We start from the raw sequence: 18,314 nt of genomic DNA, 5'->3' as shown, positions 1-18,314 counted from the left end.
ATATGGTAGCAAATTCATAGATATAAATCCTTAGCAAACCAAATTTATTACAGAATAGCAAGATTTAATGATCTGTTAATTTAAAGACAGTAGGATACACAACTATTATACGCACATGGATGGTGTGGAAAAGAGCACAAGCCTTTCTAATACCACTTAGCCCTACAAATTCGGAGAAATTACTTCTGTAGGAAAGCGTCTCTCAAGCTAGTACTCAGCCAAACATTAAACCATTGTGTTTTTCGTAAGCCAGTGTGAACGGCACAGGGAAAAGCATCATTTAGACCTTCCTAGACATGCAAGTTCTTTCATCACAGTCCCTAACAAGAACTTACTTGGCAAATGTCCATCCCTAACATCAATCCAATGAATGTATTGAAGGTGTGTCAAACTCAGGCCCGCAGGCCAAATCTGGCCTGCACTGTAATTATATTTGGCCCACAAGAAAATACTAGAGCTGGCCTGCCAGTAAATAGTGCATGCACTGCTAATACTATAAATCCAAGAATAGTCTGCTGGCGCGTCAATCAGGACCGACAAGCACTTTGTTGACAATTATTAGTGACCTTCTTCAATTATGGATAATTTTTAAATAAATATCAAGGTTGGCCTGCGACTTTGTCCAAATTTTTCATTTTGGCTCACTGTGTATTTGAGTTAGACACCCCTGATGTATGGTGTTCCTACTATTCATTCTGAACGTGAATAAACCCACATACATGGACATTTCATAATTGGAATGGAATGCAGTGTTTGCATTCTTTACCAGTTTAATGTCCTATTCTATGACCAATATTTCTGCTTTCTAATAGTGTGTATATATATATATATATATATATTTACACATACATACATACACATACACACACAATATATTTGTACAATTTTTATAATGATAATTTTATCTTGAACTTTACAGAATGCAAAATAAGATCTTTTTTTTTCATACCAGTAGGTTTTAGGATCCCGTAGAGTTCTGCTGGAAAGTCTTGAGGACAATAATTTGTTCCATTGTAATAAGAACTGTAAATGTTGGCATAAGTACCCTTTACAGGCCTGCCTCCCTTCACTAACGACCTTAATGCCTCCCGCTGGCCAACACAGACAGTGTGCTCATTTATTGCAACGGTCAACATTTTTCACCCTCCTGCCAAAAAAGAAAAAAAAAAAAGTTTAAGGGGAGAAAGACTTAGATGATCATGTCAGGCAGGAGGGGTTAACTGAACTGCATTCAGGAAATTTCTCACATCCTGCATCCCCGTCCCCTGTAACTGTATATTATGGTGCTGTACTGCTCAGACAGCTGATGAAAGCTTTTTCTCAGTCAGGATAAGATGTCAGAACAGCTCAAGACAAAACAGCCGTTCTCTCTCCCAGTCCAGACACTTATACTGCTGATGTGTGCTAGCTGTGTTTTTATTTCTTCCAGAACACAAGGTAAGGCTTAAATACTTTTCTTGTAAACGTGCACACACTTTGTATTGTTGCTGCCTTGGGCAAGTTTTATGTTCCTCTCAGAGAAAAGCAAAACTTGTACTTTGTTTTGCTGATTGCACTCACCGTCCCTATTGTTCTCTCACAACCTCTGCTTCTCTCTCTCTCTGCTGTTTTCATGACTAAATTTGCTGTGTTGCTCTGAATGCTGTCAGTAAACTAACCGGTCTCTGTAGTGCAGACCAATTCATTCCCTGCAGAAGGAAAGTACAGTCTCAGATTGTTTTCAGCTTGCAGGATATAAGTGCTGATAACGTGTGAATGAGGCTGCACTGGAGAGTGGGGGAAGCCTGTGGCTCTAAAGCTTTTATGAGACTTATCTGAAGCTTTAAGGTACCCATATAACTGAAATGGAAAAAAGATGGATGACTTTTCTTTGATATTCCTATAAAGGATAGAAGACAAAATATGTGCAAGGGAAAACATTATTGAATTATTTTTTTCCCAACATGCTACAATGTGTTGCTTGCATTGACAATACTCTGGCGCCTGCATAGATTGGTGCATGAGCGGGCATTGCGTCTAAATGCATTATTGCCTAAATTTGCCAACTAACAAACCCATATTTTTTGTTTAACTGATAAAGAGGACGTCTTTTAACCATGCACTAATTTACCCGATATTTCGATTTGCACCACCAGAAAGCTACCCAAAACAGAATTGGCTGCACTTGCAAACTATCCCTACCTATGTATTGTGCACTTTACAAAGAATGTTGATAACGATATTGCCACAACAGCCTAATAGCATGAACATGACTAACTATCATTTTATAACTAATGAAAAGGAGATTTCAGAAAGTTTTCCAAAGAGTACCTTGGGGTTCATTTACATGACACAATGCATGCAAAACAGAGAGTGATGTAGAAACCAATCCATTAAAATGGAGCATGAGGTCATAAAACAGCTGCATTGAATCTTGTTTGGCTTTTGCATCTTTATTGTACTGTTCTGCCGCTACCACTCATGTTAACGGAGTGAAATCCTTTTTAAAACGCAGTGCATGGAAATCCACATGGCAATGAGAGTTAGTACAATGCGCAACATGCTTTGCGAGCAACATTCACTCTGCAAAGGATCATACTAACACGGGGCTGAATCATATTGACATTGTGTAAGTATGTAAGTAAAGATTGATCAAAAAGATTTATTATGTTGAAGCAAAAGGAGTTAGGATGCATACACACATCAAATATTCTTGCCTGAGACAAACGGTCCAGGCTAAAATCTAACATGTGTATAGCATTCCCCCCATCATCATTCATTGATCTGCTCTGCCGGATCAATAAACAACTGATCGAGAAAGACCGCTATGCGTGTCAATGGAGGAGAGCACAGCGGAGTGATGCTTGTTTTCAGTGTACATAGCCCTGGAACACAATGCAGAGACCATCAACTAAAACATTTTGAATGTTTGGTGTAATAAAACTATTAAAGAACCATATTATACATTAATATACAAGTTGGACATCATTATGCTTTGCAATGTGTTTTCACTTAAGAACTAAACCGGTGATACTCACCTGTCCCCCGTTCCATTCTATTGCGTCGCCATCTTCTTCCTTCTTCTCTTCCCGAATATGATTTTGATCCATCTTGATTGGCTGGGCGAGGATGACGTAACCATGTGGGATTTCATTCATCCCTGGCATGTGCAGGAAACATGGGATTACTGGGTATCCCTCGCAACAAAATACTGAGAAGTGAAATTTGACAGCTCTTACAATCAGGCAAATAACATTCACAGCAGAAGGGACATCACCTGCCCATTTTTTGCAATAAACACCTCCCTGTTCAAGGTTTACTTTACTTCCACTTTTAAACATATCTTAACACTAATATGAATATATTGTAATATCTTAATATATGTTTGAAAAGTTTAAACAAATACCTGTTGATCTTTCCAGAAAGATAACTCCTGTGCACTTTGCCTGTAATGAGACTGATCAATTACTTTGTTCCAAGTTGTCTAGAGAACTACAGAATTACACACCTCTTTCTTGTGTAGAATAGGAAGTGCATGGGCACTGAGTTCTGTAGTAATATCTTGATTTTTGCTGTTCTAATACTGTACGATGAATGTATTGTGTACAGGGTATTAAGCTAGAATTAAAAGTTTGTTTCTGTCAAAAAAAAAAAGAGAAAAAAGCTTTATGAAACTGAATTCAAGGTAGCCACCCCATCTAAGGATTAGTGTGCTGCAATATTTTTGCATTAAGTAGTTAATGGGTGATTCAGCCCACCAGAGCACACCCAAAACCGAAATATCTGTTCTATCTGGACTAACCCTTTATTGGCATGCTGAACAAGAACTGCTTGGACAAATACATTAGAAAGTCAGTTTTAACTGCAAGCTAGACACAACCAGAACGGAATGTGCAACAAAGGGAACTATTTAAAAGGTTATGAAATAATTAGACAATGCAATAGTGAGTTGATATAATTATGCTAGCACAGGGCAGGATTTAATATTAACACACATACCATTATTCTCTTATGATAAATTTATGAATACAAAGTTAATGCTCGGTTTACCACGCTGCCCTTATTTTAAACCTACCACACTCCATTAATCCAACAAGTCAGCCGAGATGGGTGCCAAGTGAAGCGTGAGATGTACTAAGTGCAGATAATTACTGGCCTATAGTTTCTGATTGAGAAACAAAAAAGGTACACACACCTTTACTGACACTAGCCCATCTCCCTGTATGTATCCTCTATACCGTATCACCTTCTCTATCACAATTGGAGACAATTGTTACATTAGCAATCTTTTTACTGCCATTGATAGGATAACTAGGAGGGCATCTAAATTATCCATCTGCATTCACCAGCACTACTACAGGCCGAACACAAGAAAGCAACTACAGCTGTACCTGCGATACCCAGGGAACCACGACTTTCACTTAGCACATTCCTTTTTTTGTGAACCAGTGCACTTCTCACTTATGAAATGCCCCTTTAGTAAATAGGTCTTTTTAGGGTGAAAGGGGTTAGAGTTCGAGAATATAGTTGAGTTCATGCCTTGGATTCTTCCCTGTATTGTTTCTGAATGTAAACTGCAACTGCCAGACTCTCTACTGCCTTAATACTCTCCCTCCTACTGCTCCCAAGTACTCAAACTATCCCTATCCTTAAGATGTGTGAACCCGAATGCTCATCTGTGCTACAACAAAAAAAAGTGAACCTGGGAAAATGCGGCTTCTCCTGGGGTTGGAGTACTACACGTAAGGCTCTGTGATGCAAGTTGTAGACCAGACCACAAGAAATGCTACACTGGTTGCATTTTGCAGGTTTGGAGTATACTTGGGCATTTTTAAAGTAATTTGTGGATGCACAAAGAGGCTGTATCTGGTCCAAGGACTCCGTTCCAGGTGTCATTTTAGCAGTTATATACTATAGCTTATATATAAGTTGGATGTGCTTTGATAATCAAAGAAATTAGTGTTGTCCGGTATTAACCAAAATATATATTGAAATCTATTTATCTATTGATAATAGATACATTGATCTCAAATGAGCTGTAATTATTTCTCCTACAATCTTATTGGCTTCCCTGGGACACATAGCATTCATATGTCAATAATTTACTTACAAAACCATATACAGCCTGACTAAAAGATGGCTGTGACATTTTTAATATTTTAGCCCCCCAAAAGCAAAGAGATTATTCTGCTTTTAAAGTGGATATTGTTTCATTAAAGAAAAAAAAAAGTAAAGTATTGAACTTGAAAAATTTTGCTATTTTTCAGATGAACGGTCTTAATTCTAGCAAGTTATATGTTATTTATAAGGAACTAATTTCACTCCATTGAAAGGCCGTTTCACCACTTATTATCTTCTATTAATAATGCAGCAATATATTCTGCAGTGAATCAGAGGGGGCGGAAAAAAGAATGAAACTTGGAAATTAAATCAGAGTACAGATAACCAAGCACACCAGCCTTACAATAATGGTATGGTGGAAAAAAAGGGATACGTTTATTGGAACTACCTAAATTACAATACAAATGAATGTTTATTACTACATAATATCCCATCATAATATGCAAAATGCATAGTAATACTACATGATATGCCAGTGATATCACCATAAGTTCTATGTCTTAACAGCAATGTGAGAATATAACTACATTTGTTTTTCATTCTTGAAATAAAAGATTCATACCCTGTAATGAAAATATAGGTGACGCAGAAGTAAGTTATTGTTCCATAATGAATGGTTGTAAGCAATGTCACATAATTTCTAATAGATTTCTAGGTCTACTGCTAACTCTTGCTGCCCATGAGCTATACTGTACTTGGTAGCATTGTGTGGCTCATTGCTCCAATCCAGTCAAACTGTGTCTTTTCTGATGGACATTAAAATAAATGTGGGAAGCATGGTTACAGTCAATAACTTAATGGTGCAGCTTTGGTGGTTGTTCATCAGCAGTTCATATCTTTAAAGCAGTTGTCACCACTTTAACAATTTGTCCAAATAAGCTACCTGCAGAGGAAGAGATATTACACTTATCTTTCCAGTAGTACACAGGTATGAAACACTACTGGAAGAATCGATTGATAGGTCTGATGGCAGCTGCAGTGTTTAAAATTGATAGGTCAGAAATGTGGAAATAGAACCCAAAAGGGGAATCCAAAGTTGGAGGGTTTACCGTTTGCCAAGCCTTATAATTCAATAGGTAAGGAAAGTAAAAAGAAAAGTAAGCTTGTTGTGCAAATTTAGATAAAATAATAATTTTTAATTTGAGTGAATATAAAGAACAAAATAGCACTCATAATGGGCTTCATTCTAAATGATATCAAGCCCAGAATACATCACAGTGGTTACAAAACACGATAGCATGTATCATAGATGTCAACTGTGTCTTATTTCCCAACGCGTTTCACACATCAGGGGATGTGGAGACGTTACACTAAATGTATCATAATACCCACATACCATGTCATTACATATATAATATTTAAGGTCACATATATTTTGACAATGTCATGTATATTTTGTACTCATCTTGTTTTCCAATAGATGACTGTGTTTATGATACATTTAGTGTAACATCTCTAATGTGCGAAACAAGACACCGTTGACATCTCTGATACATGATATTGTGTTTTGTAACCACTGTGATGTATTCTGGGCTTGATATAATTTAGAATGAAGCCCAATATGTGTGATATTTTTGTACCTTACATTCACTCAAATGAAAAACTATTGTTATTTTATCTAAGTTTGCACAACACGCCTGCTTTTACTTCTTACTCTCATTACGTGTTAAAGATTGAGATAAGGTTGGACACATGGCCCTCCAGGAAGGCAAATATACAGTCTACTTGTTTTAAGACCTTTTAAAATCATGTCAAAATGGCATCTCCTATATTTTCTAATACAGAATTTTACCATTAATAACTTTCTTACAGTATGAACCCGCACAAAACAGCAAATCAAAAATTGAATATAATGTGAAGGAAGTAGATCAGTTCATATAGATAGTGATCTGAACATTTAAAAAACAATCACGAAAGCCACTGTAAAACGTGGAAAAAAAGGGTTGGAAATTTAAGATAATTTGTAGCTAGAAATGACAGACAAGGTTATCATAAACCCCTTGTAACACTGGTAACTGGTAGCGTGATGTACTTCATGGCGTGGCCTAAGCAGCATCAGGTATTTACCAGTCTTTCAAAAGGTTGCCTGAGCTTTATTGCAAGAAGTTATTCGCTGTACAGTCTGCTAGCTATTGACCGTTGATGTTTATGTAGATAAGAGTATTTTATTAGACTGATAAAGAATGAATACATACAATTTGGAAATGTGATGTTAAAATCCTAATTTAGTTCTGTGTGTCTTCAAATGTTAGTGTGTTAACACAGTAGTGCTAAATGGGTATGCCGTTGGCAGCCTTATTGTTACTATTCTGCATGGTAAAGTGGTTTAAAAATGTACGTACCATTTCATGAACCCCATTCACCAAACTAACAGAAAGCATATAAAGATATACCCTTAATTATTAGGATGCTTGGTGTGACTGCTCAATTGTCATCCAGGTTCTAGGATTATCACTAGAAATACTGATGTCTTCCACAAACAAAGCTTCTCATGGGCAGGAATACCCTAAAGGTATAGGAAGCATTCGTCACAAATGTGTTTTGCCTTTGCACCCCCTCCTCTATTCTGCTCAAAAAAAAAAAAAGGCTTGGTACTTTTGAAGTCAACACAGAGTAAAGGGTTTTTATCTGCCTCACATGATAACCTGTCTGGACAAAGAATAGGTTCAGTTTCACAGTATCTGCCTATCCAGAAAGTCCTAGAACAATTCAAAATAAATGCAGCTACTTTCTTTTCTAAAGCATAAAAATTCCCATACTAAAGTTTATGCGATTATGCTATGTTGAAAGCTTTATTTGCACTAGAATTTCCCTGTCAACTGGTTGGTCCATAGTTATGAAATTTAAAGTTCTCTGTTAGTTAAACAAGTATGAGTATCTGCTTGCATCGTCAGCTATATTGAAAATGTTTGACACAGCCACCATGTCTAATTATTTGACCTAGATGTGGAGCTGAGTTAAAGTGCAGCTGACATCAATCAGTACAGTAATCTAAGTGTCTCGCAAAGGGTAAGGCAAATATAACGCTACAAAAGTTAGCAAAGTAAACTTTGAAGTACTATTTCATAAAAACCATGTCTGTGCATTGACCATTTGCTAAAATACATAGGATGTACAATATTTTAAATGAATATTGCACAGCTTTTTTTTTTTTTCTAGGGTCAGGGAACAAATGTCTATTGGTCGGGAAACTTACTTTAACCAATATTTTGTCCCAGGACTATGTGTTTCATATGTGTATGTATACAGTGTGTGTTTATAGGTGGACTATGCATAAGGGGTGGTTGCATTATACACTTCACCAAAGTGTTCCCAAAATTTGCACTTTGAACTGATGTTTATGTGAACCTGTAAGACTGTTGCTTATTATTTATAAGTGTATGTAAAGCAAAAATTTTTGTTTCATTTAGTGGAAGAAAAGTTAAAGCCCAGTCTGGGTATTTTTTTGGTACCTGTGTCCTGATCAGAAGATTTCTCTTCATGTCTTCAAACAGAAACACATCAGAAATTACCTTGTAGCTTTACTATTGCAATCAATGTTCCTGAATGGTTTACACTCATCTTTTGCGCAGGTGCCAACACCCTTTATTTTCTGTCTCTGTGGCAGATGTCACCAAGACATATAGAGGGGCAAATCTCCAGGGGGAACAAATGTACCTACAATATTAAAATATGCCTTTACACACACTTTAAAGAATTTTATTGGCACACGTTGTGACACTGTAATTGGCCAATTACTGGAAATACACATTCATCTTTTGATAAGGAACATCTGGAGAGAGTATTACACAATGATATGAGCCACCACCCAGTACAGTATAGAGATGAATTCTGGACTTTATATTGCACTGAACACAGTAACATAATGGACAATTCTCACATTCCTATGAAATCTGTCAGGCTGTAATCACAGACGGCATTGTTCCAATTGGGCACAGCATGAAGATGGTCAGACTTCAATATAATGATTAAGGTGAAGGTCACAGCATTACAACTAATTCTGTGAGGCAAACTTCCTTTCCCAACAGCTAACCACAAGAACATGGATTTATTTAAACTGCAAAAAAACGCAAAGCTGCCACTGAGGCTAAGTGAACAGCCCATAAACTATATTCAATGAACACAGATTTCCATCACAGAAACTTGAATGCAGTGAACCTCTAGTGTACAATCTAATGGTACAATCTAATGGTTACCACACAAAGCTGAACAGGCTGTGGTACATTTCCCATGAGTCTTCATGACCAGGTGTTCTAATATATTCACTTAAGTCACACTACCAACACAATGGTTGGAATTATATACCTGCTAAAAGAAAAATTCACTATACTAAAGCTACGTACACACGGCAGATTTTTATCGCCCGATAATCGGCATTGGCCAAATATCGGGCGAAAATCTGCCGTGTGTACAGTCGGTGTCGTCCGAACGACCGACCTGCCGGATCCACGGACAATGGACGACGACCGATCCTAATGAAAAAGGGAAGGGGGAGAGTGCGCAGCAGGGTGCCGCTCCGTCACTCTCCCCCTCCCCTCTCCATAGAGAATGAACGGTGCTGTATGTACAGCACCGTTCATGCATCGTGCAGTCCCTTGTCGTTGGAAAGGATCGTGAAAGATCCTTTCCAATGACAAAAATTGCAAGTGTGTACGCAGCTTTACCTTTCCAGCAGCCTGAAACACGACCTCGCTGGTCATTGCAGGTATTTAACCAATGTGTTAGAAACCTGCCTCCCCCATCATGGATTTTGTTTTCTCATACACCCTGTAGTAATGAACAAGTTGGTGGTAGAAATCACAGAATGTGTTGGGTAATCAGGTGTCTCACATACTCAAAAGCAAGGAAATCACAGGACAGACAACCAGCAAAAAAAGGAATTAGATTTGATATCTACTTTTAATGTATAATTACAATAGCTCCACCATGGTAATGGCTATTACCAGCTTAACCATACCCCAACTTATTAACACGCCTTGGGTATGTGTAATGCAGTAAACGTTACCAAACAACATAAAACATAACCTGCATTCTGGCCCCTTTTTGTCATTAAGCAAAAACAAGCACGCAGATAAGGGCTACTGAACTTTTAAAAGATGTATGCATATTAAAGGTCAGCAAGTAGCTTTCTCAGAAGAAATATACTTATTTATCTTAGAAAATGTTATCATCAAAACTGTGCAGCTCTTTGTTTTTTTACACCATTTATCAAAACGCTAAGCTTACACGGTGGTGCCACCCAGACTGTTAAGAAATATGTACATGTGCAAGTTCCCTACTGCTCTGGATAACATTTGTGGGTGTACCTGCAAGGTATTTGAACATAAATAGCATCAGCCTATTTATTCACCCTTCCAATTAGACAGGGCATTTCTAGAAACTTGGCGTTTAATCACAGTTTGTTAATATGTGTCATTTATTAGCAGCGACTTGTGCATACCGTGTTAAAACTAACACTATGTCTAATGCATTTACCTGATACTAGATCCAAAGGCTACAAATCATTTTCTCTGTTTAATTTCTCATTAGTTATGCAACTTGCATCAGCTCCGTTTAGTGTGTTTGTTATGTTCTCAAGCACTCATTTCCTTTCTGCTTTCTGTCTGCTTGGTACAGAATTCCCAAAAGTCACACTTCAGCTTATAGGAACATATGGTGTCCTACTCTACCGATGGTTGGGAAAAAAGATCTTAAAGTCACACAGAAAAGAAAAAAAAAAAATGTCAAGGAGAAAATGGGCCTTAAGCTGCCTTTGTCCTTAAACTGCTTGTGATCAAATACATTTCCTCAATAGGTCTTGGAGGTTATTTCTCTTACCATATATTACTGAAGCTTAGGGGTTTAAAATCATGGCACTTCTAAAGTTTGTTGTTTTCCTTAGAGCTTTCACAATTCAATGGCATTAAGATGAACTCTAGTGAGGGTATATTGCGATTTTTTGCCAATTTAGTTTAGGGAGATATTACAGAGCAATTGTGAACCTATTCCCCAGTCCTGCAGCAGCCGATATGCCAGTCTTCTCTGTTTTTGCCCCAGGATGTAAAATGGGTTAGCATGCAGGCACATTATGACATTGTTACCCAGCAGAATTTAGTCCTGCATAAAGTTTATCTAAAACTTTACATCCATCCATAAGACTTGACCTTCTACAAGGTGACAATGCTGATGTGATTTTATTGCAGAACAAACAGTTTTGTCATCCCATTACAGGAGGATAAAAGCAAGTAAAAAAAAATATGTAACAGGGAAACTCTGTAGCATATGTCATTTTTACTTTTGCTCAGAGTTCTACTTCAAATGTTTAGACATGATAGTTATGTTCTAAAGAGTGCTTTACTAGGGAAACTAAAGTATACATTCTTGTCAAAAGTTAAAACTTGGTTTGTTTTTCAGGACAAAAAACACAACAATGTATTATTGCATGGGTGTCTGCCTTTCCTCCCATACATCCTTTGATTTTTTTTTTCCCATTTAACACTCACAAATTAACCCAAACATCCCAGTTATCACAATGGCACTCAAATCGATTACATTGTTTGCACATGTTCAACGCTCATCCCAGAAGGAATGGTTTATTGTACCTGGATTCGTTCTGGTGGGGTGACTACAGAAACTAACACACACTTGTGTTAGAAACTACACACACTTGCAGAACAAACATTACAAAAGTCCAACATACAAAGGAGAGAAGGTGGAGGTAAACGAGCATTCCAGAATATGGAAAAAAAAAAAAAAAAAAGAAAAAGAAAAGAAAAAAAATTGTAGAGTCCCGAGAACAATTTGACATTTACATGCATATCCAAAGGACAATAGTACCTGGATAAGATATTAGAAACCCTAAACTTAATCCATCAACATTTGAAGTGACCCTACAAAGGGCACTACACACCTAAAAAAATTGTGACATGCCCTATATGTCCAACACCTCTAATATGGAACTATGATGTCTCTACAGCAGTAAAAGCCTATAGCTGCCATCCTTCCTATTTACTGTAGATCACGTATAGCAGATGTTGTAGCTCATGACATGTCAGCATTTTGGGTCTTAAGTTCCAAAAGATGAAAAATGCAGTTAGTTTCTGACTGGTCCCTTTCAGGAGACCCTATAAAAAAAAAAATTCGGAAGGGCAACAAAATAGAAACCAGCTACAATTCTATCTCAAAACATGTAATCATGAAACTCTCCATCATAAACAGCTATATCTATTATAACAAAAATGTACAGTCTGAGTCACAATTCAACAATTTTATGCCGCTCTTTTCCAGCTGTTGAGCGGTATAAATGAACAGTTTGTATACTATGCTAATGCACTGTCTTATTCTGTGTAGAGAGCCCAGCCACCACTTAACGGAGAAACAAGTGAATATTTCATGGCCTGTTACACATGTTGGATGGAGGTATAAAATTCTGGATACTGAGCTGGCACAAATGATGTTGAGACAGTAAATTCCACAGTTTTGTGCTGGAAAGAGAGAAACGTTTATACCTAAAACAGAGTTTCCTTTTGCATATTCATTCCACAAGGCCTGGATGGAATAGAAAATTGCCTGGATGGTAGAGAATTGAATCATTAATTGTATGGCTCAGTGCATAAATATCACTGTTTAGTGCATTCTAATATTTTCCAGTAATTAAACAGAGCCGAGACAATCATTTTATATCTTGTGGAATGCTAGTCTGTAATTTACAGACGAAGTCCGAGAAACAGGTGCATTCATTACCAACAGTCTCCTTTCCCCAATATCAGTGCAAATGCCAGAGAAAGAGCAGCTGTTAGGATGTGAGAGTGTTGCTTTTTCTGCATTTTAAAGAAGAAAAAAAAATTCCGGCTGCCAGGTAAGGAGGCCAGAGAAACATTATCTGTAGGAATCTGTAGCCTTTAATGAAGTTCTCTAGGAGAGTGGTAAATATGAGGGCTCCTCTGACCTGAAAATACTACTTGCCTGGCTGGAACTAGCTTCAATAATCCAAGTTCCTGTCTGATACAAACATGCAGATTTGTGAAGTCTATTCAGCAATGTGTGTCCCATGTCTCTGCCTCAGAAAGTACCAAAGCCAGTTGAGGGGCATGACAATAAATTAGCATTTTCAAAAAAGATTAACAATGGCAACCACAATACTTTCTTAGCACCGATTTTCACTGAATTCAACCGTGATAAACTCATCCATATATTTCTTAAAACTTGTGGTTCTACCAAGTCCCAGGTTGCTATTGGGGAAAAGCAACAGGCTTGTCAAACGGTTATAGGGGTGTAAAAATGTATTTGTCCTGCCCTTCCCTCTCGGAGCCACACACGTCCTGCCCTTCCCTCTCAGAGCCACACACGTCCTGCCCTTCCCTCTCGGAGCCACACACGTCCTGCCCTTCCCTCTCAGAGCCACACACGTCCTGCCCTTCCCTCTCAGAGCCACACACGTCCTGCCCTTCCCTCTCAGAGCCACACTCCCTCCACCCTCTGCCTGTGGCGTTTTTAATATTCTTTCTTTTAGGATTTCTGTATTACTTATACAGCTGCTAGCTTACGCCATTTCTACGATGCAGCAGAACTCTGCTTGTAATTATTATAAAACTATAACAATATAAAGCTGCTGAAATTGTTTTATTAGCTAGAAATGGCATAACAATATTATTTTAGTAATAATAATCTGGACATTTTGAGGCGTAAGACCTTATCTAAAAAATCAGCAATGCGTAGATGATCTTGTTGCAAGAGAATTAGTCAAGGGGGGTTAGGGTGGGTTGGGTCATAGATAAAACCAACTTGCAGTCCTTAAAATCAATTCTTATTTCAGAGCTGGGTTTTACATAGCCTTCATTAATGAATGAAGGTAATGAATGAAGAATGTAAGTCACTAAGCAACTCATTCTAGGAGCGAATGAAAAAGTGTTTAAGTTTCCTATTGGCTATAATTATGTGTATACGAAAAGGAAACCCATTTTCAATTACATATGTATGCTGTGCTCCAGATTTTATAGCATAACAATTGTGTTTTATGACTCCTATTTAAGTTCATTTGTAGAGAATGATATCTGTCAACAAACTTTTACCGACATACTTTTCATGACAGAAGACACTGCATTTTATTTTCTTGTGATTCACCATAAAAGTTGATGCAGATCAACAAATCTTATTATACACTGAAACAAATGTAAAAAGTCAACAGCTAGCATTACCCTATTCATATTCTTTAGCAGAAAATTTTAAACATAATTAGACCACTAGAAATGTGTATTTCTGAGAACGCCAACTAAAAACAAAACATACTATAAAAAGCATTTTTGACACAAAACAAAGACCATGTTGAATTGTCTTTTAAACAAAAGATTCAAATATTAAGAAACTATTTGATACCTTTCTTCACATTTTCCAACAACCCAATTATCATTCATTTACATGAATAAAGATGAAGCTGTCAATACTGGCAAGCCATGACACCAGAAACACTGGCTGATACCGCGCTTTCTAAAATCCAAGGATAAATGCATATCAAAGATCTGTTTGCCAGTCAATAACTGTATTGATATATGGTAATTCGGCTAAGACATACACACTCTGTGCATATGCTTGTAGACATAAGACAAGAGTTGGATTACTAAACCTGTTGCAAGGAAGACAATATTAAAAAAAGAAGTAGTTCTGCAAAATAGGCACCACAAGCTCTCTGCATTTGTCTGAAGAACCCCCAAACATTACCACCTTTTCCACACAGGTATGATCCACTCCCATTAAGGCTTTGGGCTTGCCTGTACCTATTTTGAGATATTAAGTCAACATATAAAATCTTCTACCATCTGCACAGACTTCCCAGCCTCCAAGAATTACATTTTAAACAGTGACCTACCTGCCCTTCTTTGCAGCAGGACCGTGTCTACTTTCCAAGTAAATATTTTTGTGAGGATTTTCTTCGTGTCCTTCTATTTCTCCTATTCAATACAGATTATGTGACTTTAACCCAAAGCTTGCCATAGGGTGTATGGTAGAATGCTATGAGCAATGAACAGCATGCAAACACTTTATAAAACAGCTGCATGTGAATACCTGATGATCTAGCAAATACTTTGGTCAATATCACTCTACACAACAGACCATACTCTATGCTAGTAATGCCTAGATTCACCTGAGGCAATATGTGGGCTCATAAAAGCTCCAAGTGGAGCCTCTGTCGAAAGCTGGGGGGGGGGGCTAGAAAAATGCCCTGCTCCAAAAGTGTAAAACGTATGTCAGCCCCTTAGAAGTTACTGGTCCCAGAAATCTTTCATGTGTTTATCAGTTGCATAAAACAGAGAAACACAAAACTTTAAACGTATCACTTGCCAAAACAATCACCCCAAGCTTCTGTCAGTTTTGTCACATGAGAGTAAAAGTAACTCTTAGCTGTTAGCAGACCATTAGACCATTAAAAGATTTCCTTTTACTTTATATTCTGGTAATAACTGTCACATTTGGATTTTCACTACATTCGGTCCCAATGACCGTGGTAACTGAGACAAATTGCATAAATCTACCGTACAGGACAGAGACAGCAATAAAATTGTGACACATACAAGACTAATTAAAGATGAAAGGTTTTAAAGTAAAGAATAGGCAGGAGCAATCATAGCTGAATGACAACTGAGTAAAGAGTATGCAATACTACTAACTTTGTATAACATTTAGGTCATTGTTTTAACAACACAACATAGCATTTACAAACATTTACAATTACTAGAGATAGTGGGATAAATTATATTTACTTCCAGAAAGTAAACAAAAAGGTGAAAGTAAACTTCATGACTACATGGAATATGTGGTTCACAATACTGAAAACTTGTTTGCATCCTGTCTTTTTACTGCATGTAAATTATAAAAAAAAATATGATCTAATAGGTGGCAACATATTCTTCAATGCCTATGTATATTAGTCCCTGACACAAATATGTTATTAATCTCATGCCATAGTAACATACAGGCTCTATGGTATGTTTGCGTGGAAGCTAATTAACTTGCTGTACAGACATGAACTTAGAAACCTAATGAATCACAAAGCTTTCCTTTAGCTAAACTTTACCCGAGCAAGTAAATCTAGGACTTCAGCAGTATAAGGCATCAGCAACAGCTGACAAACAGCAACAAACATGACAAAATGGGTGTTTGAAAATACGCAATTGATCCTTACCTTGGCTTTTGGCATTTCCCACACCCTGAGCAGCAAATGCTAAAAAGCAGCAATCAGCCTGACCTCAATTTTATAAATACAGATACTGCACACTTTCTGACCTACCAGTTTACCAACCATTTGGTCTTATGACCAGCTAGCCAAGGAGTATGTTAGCGTGGCATCTCTTCATCTTCCTTCTCATTTTGCAGCACTATTTCTCATGTTTCTTCCTTGGTCCCTGGTCATTTGCAGCTCTGAAGATTGGTACTTTACTATGCTCCTCAATTAACGACCCAAAAGTAGGAACAGAAATTGGTTCTTGAGAGAAGTTTTCAGCTTATCACAGCCTTTATTATTTGAGCTAACTGCAAAATGGCATTAATGTTGTATAAAAGAGCCTGTTTATAAATAATATGTGGATCTCTGGGTGTGTGGAGCATAGGTACTTTTGAGGAAACTGAACCAGATCAAGCTTTAGGCTATATACACACATGCAATAATTATCGTTAGAAATGAGCGACTAACAACCGACGTCCGATAATCGTTAACAAAACAAGTGCACGATAATAATTACAAAAAAGTGCAAAAAGACTGGCCAATGGCGCCAATGAAGGGAGAATGTGGCTGGAAACGAACGACCATCCCGACGGATCTGATTGGGCAACGATCGTTCGCTATCTATTGTGTACGGTCGTTCTGTGATGCACTTTCTCCTGTACACGTCACTTCCTACATCATTCAAACGATCATATCTAGTGTGTGTACATTATTGGTGGATTATATTTGAACGATTGTATCGCAACAGCATGTACAGAATTTTGCACAATACAATTGTTCAAAATAATTGTGAATAATCATTGATCAGACGTTAATCGTTCATTTTCTAATGACAAATATTGCACGTGTGTACGTAGCTGAAAGAAAGTCAGAGCATTCATTTTGTTTTAGCGTCTTCAAAAGGGCTACACCAAATAAACCAATTTTCCAAAAAAAAAAAATATCACCATTACACGTATTCTCAACTCTACTTCAGTCAATATTTTTTACGTGTGTTTCAGAACCTCATGTTGCCTTACTTAAAAAAAAGACAAACCATCTAGGGCAGTGTGGGGGTCCCTTATATTAGCCTAATTAGCTGTACACACCATGGAATTTTCAGTGAAGATCTCTCACGACCAAATAGACTGGGGTTAATTTATTTGGTGCTCAAACAATGAAGAGTTTTAGAGGGATGGAAGTAGGGGGCCTTATGATGATTTTTGTATGGGGGTTCCAAAACAAAGTTACACAGCTGGTCTATTCATGAAAAAGAAACTTCACCAATTCAAACAAAGCATACCATCACAGAAACCAGTTCATGGAAACATTTACACATTTTACCTCCTGCATTGGTTTATGACATGGCAGTCACCTGTGCTGAAGCTACATTTTCCTGCAGTCTAAAAGCTTACCAGAAGCAGAGGTCATGTAATCATACTGCGGACATGAGAATATATAATGCAGGCATGCATACAGAGCAGTCTGACACAAGACTTTATTGTGTCCAGCCTCACAGTGTTACATCTGCACTATTCCAAGAAGCATGGGGATTGGGATGATCACATTGCTCTAGGGTGACTCCCAAAAAATCCCTGTGTCTCTCTCTCTCTCTCGCAGCGCTTTTCTTCATAACATGTCACCAGTTTATTCAGCTGGTGAGTCACTGACCTTAACTGCCTTCAACTTTATTTTCAAGACTTCTCTTATTGGAACATAAACGTTTTTTTTCTTCTTTTTCTGTCGTTTTTTTGCCAACTGCAGAAGAAATGTAAAAAATGTGCCTAAATGTCATCAGCAGGAAAATGTTTTCATAGCCTGAATTATCTGATAAAGCTCACTGCATAATGAGGAGCATTGTTTGCTTTGATTTCCTTGTTTGTTTGTTTTTTAATATAGTTGAAAAAGCATAAGAAGGGACACTGATACAGTTTTTAGTCTCACTGATTTCATAAAGGTATTGTATGTTATGGCAGTGGAAGCAAGTTAAACTATTTTCATCATTTATTTTTTATGAAATACTGCTCCGTGTATGGGA

At 37.4% G+C, this 18,314-nt stretch overlaps 1 protein-coding gene across 1 annotated transcript in view; it reads left to right on the top strand.

Moving 5' to 3' along the window:
- Positions 1 to 1,264: 1,264 nt before the first annotated feature.
- ADAM12 (ADAM metallopeptidase domain 12) overlaps positions 1,265 to 18,314 on the top strand; it is a 303,151-nt gene continuing 286,101 nt past the window's right edge. The window contains exon 1 of the mRNA XM_072424834.1: positions 1,265 to 1,437. Coding sequence (XP_072280935.1) covers positions 1,335 to 1,437 — 103 coding nt within the window. The 5' untranslated portion in view covers positions 1,265 to 1,334. The remainder of the gene's footprint in view (positions 1,438 to 18,314) is intronic.

The sequence above is a fragment of the Pyxicephalus adspersus genome, chromosome 10 (assembly GCF_032062135.1).
Source record: "Pyxicephalus adspersus chromosome 10, UCB_Pads_2.0, whole genome shotgun sequence".
Classification (NCBI taxonomy): Eukaryota; Metazoa; Chordata; class Amphibia; order Anura; family Pyxicephalidae; genus Pyxicephalus; species Pyxicephalus adspersus.
The sequence above is the reverse complement of the archived record's forward strand: the minus strand, read 5'-3'. Positions and strand labels throughout refer to the sequence as shown.